Source organism: Cephus cinctus, unplaced genomic scaffold (genome assembly GCF_000341935.2).
Source record: "Cephus cinctus unplaced genomic scaffold, Ccin1 Ccin1_scaffold0168, whole genome shotgun sequence".
NCBI lineage: Eukaryota > Metazoa > Arthropoda > Insecta > Hymenoptera > Cephidae > Cephus > Cephus cinctus.
The window spans coordinates 4,262,078-4,272,486 of record NW_014332892.1 but is presented as its reverse complement, the minus strand read 5'-3'; the positions used below and the strand labels follow the sequence as shown (position 1 = coordinate 4,272,486).

At 39.4% G+C, this 10,409-nt stretch overlaps 3 protein-coding genes across 6 annotated transcripts in view; 1 reads left to right on the top strand and 2 right to left on the bottom strand.

Moving 5' to 3' along the window:
* The window catches only part of LOC107264129 (4-coumarate--CoA ligase 1), an 8,313-nt gene extending 1,419 nt beyond the window's left edge, over positions 1-6,894 (top strand). For both annotated transcript variants that reach the window (XM_015732035.2, XM_025081180.1), the window contains 5 exons: positions 363-721; positions 799-1,331; positions 1,429-1,766; positions 6,131-6,301; positions 6,378-6,894. In XM_015732035.2, the coding sequence (XP_015587521.1) occupies positions 363-721; positions 799-1,331; positions 1,429-1,766; positions 6,131-6,301; positions 6,378-6,485 (1,509 nt within the window). In that variant the 3' untranslated portion in view covers positions 6,486-6,894. The remainder of the gene's footprint in view (positions 1-362; positions 722-798; positions 1,332-1,428; positions 1,767-6,130; positions 6,302-6,377) is intronic.
* Positions 2,407-6,108, bottom strand: LOC107264126 (serine/threonine-protein phosphatase 4 regulatory subunit 2-like). The gene has a single exon (XM_015732031.2). The coding sequence runs from the start codon at positions 5,566-5,568 to the stop codon at positions 3,409-3,411; it is 2,160 nt and encodes a 719-aa protein (XP_015587517.1). The 5' UTR covers positions 5,569-6,108; the 3' UTR covers positions 2,407-3,408.
* On the bottom strand, positions 6,821-9,914 carry LOC107264131 (calcineurin subunit B type 2). Of its 3 annotated transcripts, XM_015732040.2 has the most exons (6): positions 9,593-9,910; positions 9,234-9,400; positions 8,992-9,031; positions 8,666-8,877; positions 8,367-8,576; positions 7,911-8,281 (listed from the first exon to the last, which is right to left on the bottom strand). In XM_015732040.2, exons 2-6 carry the CDS (start codon positions 9,234-9,236, stop codon positions 8,234-8,236), a joined length of 513 nt encoding a protein of 170 aa, XP_015587526.1. In that variant the 5' UTR covers positions 9,237-9,400; positions 9,593-9,910; the 3' UTR covers positions 7,911-8,233. The 3 variants fall into 3 exon arrangements, with proteins under 3 accessions (XP_015587525.1, XP_015587526.1, XP_024936952.1); XM_015732039.2 differs by lacking the exon at positions 9,593-9,910 and having other exon boundaries at positions 6,821-8,281; positions 9,234-9,557; XM_025081184.1 differs by lacking the exon at positions 9,234-9,400 and having other exon boundaries at positions 9,593-9,914.
* Positions 9,915-10,409: the final 495 nt, after the last annotated feature.

Sequence of the window (10,409 nt, the reverse complement as noted above, 5' to 3'; positions counted from 1 at the left end):
GGGGGGGGGGGGGGGGGGGAAGACATTTTTAAATAGTGATGTTACATTGGAAAAATTGTAAGAGAAAACAGGCTGGTCAAGGATGGAATTATGAGAATATTGAATATTATGCATATCCGGAAATCTAATCAAAAGAAACATGGGATAAGATTCGAAAGTAACCGATAGAAACACTTGCCTAAACTTGATAACTCACTGTCTGTAAGAGGCCTTCGCGTAGATACGATTAATTAAGTGACAAAGTCCAAAGTATCAGAGAATATAAACTTATTACATGATACATCGGCATGGCTGTGCAATATGTCGGTGAATGTAGCGTGAGAAAAAAGCAGTTGAAATGGTAATTTGAAATTTGCACGCAGACATGTGGTGTTTCTGGAAGATCGTACACTTACGGCGTGATGAAGATGCTCTCCTCTCGTGGTGCTAAAGCCCTTTTGGAGAAAGTCAAATTAAAACCGGGAAATAGAGTAGGACTTATCCTACCAAACCTACCGGAATATCCAGTTGTGGTGTACGCTGCCATGAAAGCTGGACTGGTTGTAACTTTTGCTAATCCTCTATCCACAACTGAGGAGATAACGAGACAATTTAGAAATGCTGAGGTTCAATGTATCATGACGATACCCATGCTACTGGAAGCTGCATTAACAGTCGCGAGGGCTCTCCCAAATTACGCGGCAACTATCAATATCGGAGGAGAAACAGATCTCGAGAAAAAGTAAGATGACTCGGAAGAGGTAAATCGGTTAACATTGAGGTCCGCATGGGTCCGTATTCTGATAGTGGTTCTGCTAGTGTTTTAGGTATGCAAACAATCTTCACTGAAGAATTTCAGGTTGAACTGCCAGAAGTCAAGAGTACGGATATTGCGATCCTGCCGTACAGCTCTGGCACGACAGGTTTACCCAAGGGCGTCATGTTGTCCCATCGAAATCTTGTGGCAAATTTGATTCAATGCTCTTATTCAGCTCTCACCAACGTAAAGCATCCTACTCCGTGTTCTCAGGAAACTGTTCTCTCTGTATTGCCATTCTTTCACATATATGGTTTCAATGGGATCCTCAACTTCCTAATGTGTCACGGAGTGCACATTGTGACATTACCACGATTTACGCCAGAAGATTACTTACGCTGTCTAGCAGAATACAAGCCGACCACGATATTTGTGGTACCGTCTCTGCTACTCTTTTTAGCAACGCATGCAGAAGTTACTGCCAAAGATTTGTCCAGCATAAGGAGGGTAATTTGCGGGGCTGCACCAGCTACTAAGAATCTCATTGACAAGTTTAAACAGAAATTGAATCACGCTGACTGCACAGTCGAGCAAGGTATCTCTGCTGACACTAGTCACGTTTTGTCCAAATATTTAAAAACCCTCGGACATCACAACTTATTCTTCGAACCTTCATGAATGATTTATTCTAGGATACGGAATGACCGAGACAAGCCCTGTCGTGCTGTATACACCACAAGAAACGCCAGTATCCAAGATGGGAACGTGCGGTAGACTCCTGCCCTCGACAGAGGCACGTTTAATAAGTTTGATTGATGGCAGCGATATCACTCTACCACATAACCCCGGCGAGCTTTTGATCAGAGGACCTCAATTAATGCAAGGTTACTTAAACGACAGATCATCGACAGAGAATTCTATTGATGTTCACGGATGGCTTCATACAGGCGATGTAACCTATTATGACGAAGACGGTTATTTCTTTATTGTAGATAGGACGAAGGAGCTCATCAAAGTTAAGGGTAATCAGGTAAGAGATTAAAGGAAGTCAAAGGAATCCAACTCTCGGAGGTTCTCTTTGCATGATCAAAATGAATTAGTCAACCTGGTGCGCTTCTTCCCCTTTAATTCAGTGCTAATGAAAAATCCGACTCACCGTTGCCGGGTATTTGTCCGAATTGATACAAGCGTGTCCCGCATTCCATTTATCATACGGTACTTTAGATCCATTAAAGCGTTGGCTGAATGTATAGAGTTACTACATGAGTACACGTACAACGTTCAAACCATTCGGTGAGTTGTAGTAGCTAAAAAATTTTTAGTCAATGGATACAGTTCTAACCTCGAATGAAAGATGCCACCACTGAGACCCTTTATGTGAATGAGGCAGACGCTCCAAGAAGACCGAAGATTTTTACGACGGTAACGCGTTGGATTTTTTGGTTTCGCTTGCACTAGCTGCATTATTAGTGTAGAATTTTATTTGACCTGTTTTATTGTCAAACGATGAGAATCTACACTTCCTGCACTGTCAACAACGTATTGACAAACAAGTGAACAAATTCAAAATCGTCTATATGGCATTCACGAAGTTAATGTTACTTAAACCTCTTGTTTAGGGCTTTCTCAAAAGGTACAATGACAGTTGATGGGAGAATTGAGACATGCGATTTGGAACCTTGGTGGTAATCATCATGTATTTTCCTATAAAATAATATACAGGGCTGTCTTAAAGTACTCATATTTTCATAGCTATCAATTTACGTCTTCTTTAAATTAACGTACTACCTGAGGACTAACTGGATATCTCGTCGTGCTGGTAGTTTCGCGTCTACAATTAAAAATGTTCACTTCGTATATAATAACTTATTAGGTAAGCTTAAGTGGTTGATCCTAACGCACGTACATTGAACTTACTTTCGCGTATCAGGTATTTATCGAAAAGTTATGCACAATCCTTTTGTATGTATTTTTGAGATGCTACATGTTATTAATGAGGAAAAGTAGTTGTTTTATTCGTAATCGAGTCTTCCGATATTTCACCCTGCTGTGCTTCCCAGTAGACTCGTATACGACTCTCGTAAAAAGACACTTACCCAGATAATATTGTCAAACAAATATCATTGCGATCGAAACGAAATCGAAAGCGAAATCCAAATCGAAAATCTGGTATTAATCTAAAAAAACAGGATTGAACCACTTTGGCTCTGCAAAATTACTTTTAACAATTGCATATGTATTACCATGGGCAGTGTTTCGTTTTGATAATGTTCCGCTCTCCAACAGGTCTATATACGACTTACATTGCGATTAAAATAATTACTGAGAATCCTGACACGTGTAGCGAGAAGAAAAATTCAAAGATGATTCCGATAGATCGATCGAAAAGTTTCATTGTACCATGTCAAACTTGATTCAGGTGATCAAAAGTTATATTTTATCCATGCGACAAGTTACATGTGGATACGGTTCATTTTTCATTAACCATTGAGCTCCGTCTCGTTTCTAAACGAATTTTCGATTTCTGAATGTTTTGCGTTATAAAAGTCTCGGGTTTTCATATCGAATTATCATGGTCAAAAATGTAGCGAAGGATCTAAAGATAAGGATATTGTACTTCATGACATCTGATGACGGCTCATCGCGGGGAAGTAATAATGCGCTCCTTTACATTAGCTCTTAAACGAGTCGGTAGTCTCTTGTTCCATTGGTTCATCTTGGCGAAATGTTAATACCGATTCCTCGTTGTCCACTTCCATTGACTCAACTTGTCCAGTTCCTTTAACGGATACACTACCATTACTTTCGGCAGCTTCATCATTTTTTGTCAAACAAGCAGCTGATTTGTTCTGGCTGTTATGCTCAAACGCTTGAGACTGCCCAACAATTTCAATATTCTCCACACCCTCGATGTTCTTCTTCGCATCTTTCATATTCTCTACGCTTTCCGCACTTTCGACGATCATCGATTTCGTTTCCTCTGCTGCTGGCTGGTCCTTTACGATTACCGTCTCTTCTTTGAAATCCTCACTGACCTCTACAACCAGCTCCGTGCCTCCAGTCTTCTTATTGTCTTGTTCCGCCTCCTTAGGCTCCTCAATAATCGGAATAGGATCAGGAACGATAGATTTAGTCACTCTTACATTATCTGCAATGGTTTCTTCTATCGTCACGGTATCTTCCTCGTTTTTCTTTCGATGCTGATTCGTAACTTGTCCAAATTCAGATCCTGGTTCTTCTACTACTGGTTTTGAATTTTCTGTAATAACGTCCAAATTTTCCTTTGCATCTCTTGGTTGCTCTTTCATCAAATTGTGCTCTTCCAAATCTAGTTTTACAGCTTTTGCAGATACAAGAATGTTTTCATCAACATCTAACTTTGATTCCATTTTGTTCTCCTGGCTAATTGCAGCAATTGTTGATGTTCTTGAATCTTCATTCATTTCTCTGTCTTCCAGGTGCGATGGTTCAATTAATGTCACTTTTGTGTCACTAGTCTTGTTTGTTAACAATGAATTTTCTATACTTGGAGCAGCTTCCAATACAAGCGCAAGACTATTTTGCCCTAATGAAGAGTCTTCAGAATTACTATCAGACACTCCAGAATGTTCAGTTGACTCTTGGATAACTTCTTTATTTTCCAAAGTTTTATCTACTTCAAGAAGATTTTCTGTCATGGGATGTATCGATTCTTCATTGTCGATGGACATTTTATTTTGTACAGGCAGATGACTCAGATCTTTGCGATTCTCACCTGAAGATGTCAATTGTCCTACATTGCTATCTGTGACATTATCTGTATTACCAATCCGAGTAGATAGGTTGTTCTGCGAACAAGGCTTAGTAGTTTCTGCATCAGTTGAAATAAAATCTCTTGCTTGGAACGTTGTCTGCAGTTTCTTTGAGGAATCAGTGGATTCACCTTCATTGTTTTCTAAATCCAGGCTTGGTTGTGAACTCGTATCCTCATTCATGATAGCTTCAGGAACATCCCCAACAATGCCTGGAGTGTCATGGGTCATTGTAGATAAATTCTGCACTCCATTAGAAGTGCTTGAATCTTCAGATGTAATTTGGGATGTTAAGTTTGTCGCAACTGACAAATCTGATGTCGATGGAATGAAATTGGATGATGCTGCATCTGGTCTCAATGAGGTCTGTTCAGATTTGTTGAGAGAGCCAGATAAATTTGTAAGACTTACTGGAAGATTTTTAATTATTGTTGCAGCTGGCATGACTGTGTCTAACAGCGGTGATTCGTTTTCTGCTGTATCTGCAACAATAGTATTCGCAGGTGTGCACTCCTTGACCCATGATTCCATCTCGACCTCATGAGAGTGTTGGGTCGAAGGAGTATCCTCTTCAACAGAGCCATTGACCATTCCATCTCCATTCTCACTTCTTCTAGCTGCAGGACCAGGTTCTCGTGTTGATACAACCAGAATATTCTTCTCAATGGCGCGCATAAATTTATCCACGCGATTATATTCTTTCCTTGGAGCAGTAAGAAGCTCACAGATGCGTTGAACGGTGAAAGGTGCATTAGCAAAAGATTCAAGCCGCTCCAGGAGATTACTCTTCATCGTGTCGTAGTTAAAGTGTTCAACATTAGGACAGGGAGCAAGCTCAAGACTCGGACAACTCTCGTAGAAGTCTGTCATTACCCGTGAGAGTTTTTCTCTGAATAAAGCCTTTATGAGTGTCCACTGATAAACAGGGTCTCCAGTTTTGGCCACCCAGCATAAGTATTCCTCTAGCTCCCGCGGAATCTCCGTTGGACGCAACTTCTGAAATTCGTCGAGAGCTTGTAGTACCTCTTCAGGATTCTCCATTTTTTGGACAGTCGAGCTCCGACTCTTCGTAAAGCCCTGCCGCCACTCCAGGAATGGCCACGCGGGCACAGTGAAAAATGACGTCTAATCGCAAGTAAAAAGTCCAAGGAAGATCCAGAAGAAATTAGTGAAAAAGTCAAAAAACACGCACCGGGCACCAAACTGCCCTCACAGCTAACACTGAGTACTGATGACCTCGGTGGGGGTAACTGCAAGCAAACCAGCAGAGTTGCCAACCTATCTTTCTCTCGACATTTCAATTAGTTCTGATCGCTTAGCGGCTCTTGTTTTTGTCGGTTTTCACTAGTCACTGCCAGTCACGTGCTCTATTCGCGAATACTCGGAGGTGCTCGGGACTTATCGGGAGTCTCTGGTCAAGGAATGATAGCAACGATGCGAGATCTTGCGACATCTATCGAGATATTTGGAGTATTTGGAATCGTCGTGTTGGCTATCTTGGAGGAATTAGATGCGGAATATTTCACACCTCGTTTTTGAATAAATACTTTCCCTTTATCTTTCGATTTTCAAGTATATATCGCATAAAATGTTGCTATTGAAGGTATCTCCCACGGAATTGGAAGGAATCATCTTGGAAGTAACGGGGGTAGCGGATGTGGCCGTGATCGGTGTACCCGATACAATGGCTGGAGAACTACCGAAAGCATTTATTGTTAAACATCCCGGTGCAATCGTGACGCCGGAAATTATAAATGATTACATTACACCTAAGGTATGGATCTATCTTAATTTTTCTATATCATGACTTCCCGCATTTGATAATTATATTATCTATTCGCATATTTTAGGTTGCACCATACAAAAAACTCGCTGGAGGAATAACATTCATTGAAGCAATTCCCAGAAATCCCTCCGGAAAGGTGTTGAGGAATCAACTAAAAGTTTTCGGAAAGTAAATTATGCAATTTATTAAAAGTATTGTTGCGGTACCCAATGGAAAACTGACACGATTGCTTTCGTGTAACTTTGAATTAAAAAAGGAAATCGGAGAAGTTTCGTGGAAAGGAAGAGAGGAAGAAACCAAACATTTGGTGGTTTATTGGATCTTCAACAAACCTAGGAAATGAATTTGAAAAAACAGACGCAACAATACATAAAGTATGAGGGGAGCATGAAGGGACATCCACTGAGATTCATTTCGATATATATTTCATGGCTTTCAACTTTGATTAGACCATTCGATAAAATTACGTGATTCATACATATAGAAACAATTACAATAGTAGATTTATTTAATATTAATATATTTAATAGTATGTTGTAATAATAATAATAATAATTCAGGTAATTATGTTATTAACGAAATAGCACACGTGAAGAATTCGATCGGCATTAATCGTATACCCGAAAGTCGTAAAGGAGTCCTCCCTCCATCGATAATACTTTCTCAGTCTTTTGTGCACTAAACGACAGAATGGAATTCGACCTCCGTTTCATAGGCACCACGATTCGAACGATCATACAAATTTCCTCTTTCTCTTTTTTCTCACACGCTTGCTGATTTATTTAAACTTTCAAGACAATTTAGTTGAAATCTGACTATACTTATTCATCGCAAGCATGATAAACGACTGGCAGCAACGTGTTATTGTAATTTCACTTGTTTTTTTCAAAACTCATGCGAAACCAGATGTTGACGGTGTTTGCTGAGAGTTTTGTCAGCCTTCAATGCAAATTCTCAATGATAAAATCGAAGGACCGTGCAGGGACAACAGCACAAGAGGCCCGCCATAATCGGAATACAGTTGGACAACGAAGTGCTGACGGCAAGCTCTTATGCTGAGAGTAAGTTAAGCGATCGGCTAATTATTAAAGGTAATCAGGGAACAATGTTGATAGACGACTGGATACTTAGAAAAGGAATTTGACAAAAAAAAAAGGGAGACAGGACGATTAACACGACTAGCTAACATACGGTTCTCTTCTCTTTAAATCCTGGTCGTTTTGTTAATTCCGCTTTCCACTCTTCATAGAATCAACGATTGACAGATTTAGCTTCTTCCGTTTAAATCGTTATATTTAATCAAAACCATACTATAGGGGAAGTTCGACAAACCGCATTCAATAATTCTCTGCATTATACCACAAGTGCCTGGGCGAATTCGCTTCGAATACAAGATGGGCGTACAGAAATGCAGATCTCAGAAGAAAGCAATAACGCGGCCCACTAACACTTCATCCCCATAAAGGCGATTCAAAGCCATAAAAGAGATGAAGAAGAAGAGGTACAAGGTCTACAGAAAATTTACCCAGGCACCTCGCGGACCTGTATCAAATATATGCTCATTAAAATCCTTTTACACTTTTAATGCATTTTATATTTTTATAAATCACAATAAAGTAAATAATGAATTTATAGGGAAAATTTGTTTTTGCATATACCTCGTCACAAGTACCTAAATTTGGTAATATAAAGAACTTAAAGGTAAATGTGGGCCGTCGATAGAAGTTTTAACAAGAATAAACATCGAGATTAAGAAATTTTAAAGGTGAAATTGCGATTTTCGCACATACGTTCTATTTCACAACTTCTACGGTTATGCGATAAATCTGTCATCAATAATGAAGTTATCAAGAGAAAATTATTTTACCATTTAGCTTCCTTTAAAGTTTTTACATATATGTTCACACTCCTTTTGATTCATTAGACATCAACAACCATCTTCTTATGTATGTCTGTATTGCCAACCACCTGTAAAATCATCCAACGAGAAAATTCAGTTTTGTTACCAATTCTTATATTACATTAAACTCTATTCCATAAATTCTCTGTTTACCGAGCAAAATTCTTCAAAACTAATCTTGCCATCCTCATCTTTATCAGCAAAGAGGATCGTCTTGTCAACTATTTGTTGTAACTGTGTATCTTTCAGGTTATTTCCCACCATCATTTTAAGCACTTGAAAGAGCTCTCCATTACTGATATACCCATCATTGTCCATATCATAAATTCTGAAGGCAAATCGCAATTTACTTTCCTTATCGCCCTGTAAGAATAAAGAAAGTGCAAGGAACCTCTAAGACAATCCATGTAAGAACAGTAAAATAATACAATGCTGACTGTGTGTTTGTTCACCTTTACACTAAATTGTGAAACCCCCTGAATGAACTCCTTAAAATCAACTTCACCATTTCCATCTGCATCAAAAATGTCAATCACACGCTGAACTAAAGGATTCTGTTGAAGTTCAGGCAGGGACATAAATTCATCAATACTGAGTGCTCCACTATTATCCAAATCGAGTTTGCGAAAGCGTTTGCCAAGTCTCCTGATTTCATCGGCATCGACTACAATTGTTAGAAATACATGAGTTATGTATACGAAATATGAAAAACTATATTAATAACAGAGCGACGTCAACAGAAAAAAAGCAAATAATGAAAAACAGGCGATCTACTTACAATTGGAGCACAACTCCATTGGCAGTGAACTCTCATTTCCCTGAAAATATAAGACAGGTATTTTTTTATTGCAAATATACGCATCAAACGTGATCAGTTTGTAGGTACACTTTCGAATGAAATAGGGGGCTCGGATATTTCGATTTAGCTTGGGGTATGGAAGTAAGATAGATTTTTTGCTTCTACAGGTGGCAGAATTCTGAGAAATTAAGATGATTAAAGGTAAAAGAACACTGAGTTACCATAGTGCGTTAGGTATTATTAATTTTTTCAGTAAAATTCGTTGAAAACGTCAAAATTGATCTGCAACTTTTTGCTCGCGTGCCAGAACGTCTGCGCCAGTCTGCGCTGCCATAAATGGTTAACCTCGCTCACAATTGGTCCAAAGTAGTCGAGCCGTTGGACAAAACTATGGATTGAGTCGTGTCCATTATTATTATTATTAGGAAATGATAATATTTCAACACCCGAATGTCCAAATTTTGCATTGGGAATTTTTTTTTATAAGCGAAAAAGTGAGAAAATACATAAATGACACAAGCTACGTTCCAAAATAAACTGTCAGTATTACGAGATAATTGCGTTTCTCACAGATGCGTACAGATCACTGATATACAAAGATTTTTTAGTAGAAACGCGCCGTCTGAGGTTAGCGCGCCCATTGAAGTCCTATGGTAAAACCTGGTAAAACCATCATATTCAGGTGGTGCGTTTGGGCAGTTTGGGCATAAAACTTATACTCCTGGAAGAGGAATGGTGCAGTTGAAAGTGGCCCCCACATGTTGAAACAGAGATATATCTCTTTCTCACTTCGTAACGTCCAGTTCCCCTCACTGCGCAAGTGCGTAATTTTACTGACCTAACAAAATCTAACCAATCTAACGCAAAACACGAGTTACACATGAAGACTGGAGGAATTTGATTGGAAGCAGCTGTTATGATGTAGTGTAGTGCGCCCGTGCACAGTGAGAGGAAAACTGAACGTTAGGAACGAAGAGAGAGATATATATCTCTCTCAACATGTTGGGGCCACTTTCCACTCATTGCTACCAGAGATGAGTAGGGAGATTGCCAATGAGCCTGTTTTTGGTGAAGCCAATTTTTCTCTGGTTTCGGCGCGCCACCTTAGCGGAGGGCCCTCGAAGCAGTTCCACGTTTTTGATTGGTCGTGTATATATAGTAATACTACGCGTGATAATCTGGAGCTGTGTTTTGGCGCGTCGACGCGCCACCTGAACGAGACTCTCGAACTAGTTCCACGTTTTTGATTGGTCCAATGAATTCGTGTGTTCCTCGAGATCTATGATTTTAAACCGGGTGAACACTTAAATAGGGAGACTTGTATCCAACTTTTTTTTTACAGGATATTACATAAACCGTAGTAATAAGGTAGTCAATACCCTTAATATCCATATGAA

What these genes read in the sequence shown, in the direction of transcription:
- LOC107264126 (XM_015732031.2), bottom strand. Translation starts at nt 5,568, where the DNA reads ATGGAGAATCCTGAAGAGGTACTACAAGCTCTCGACGAATTTCAGAAG.
- LOC107264131 (XM_015732040.2), bottom strand. An exon ending in TTTCACAATTTAGTGTAAAG is followed by an intron (nt 8,577 to 8,665) that starts GTGAACAAACAC and finishes TTATTCTTACAG; the next exon opens with GGCGATAAGGAAAGTAAATT. An exon ending in GTTTTGAAGAATTTTGCTCG is followed by an intron (nt 8,282 to 8,366) that starts GTAAACAGAGAA and finishes ATGATTTTACAG; the next exon opens with GTGGTTGGCAATACAGACAT.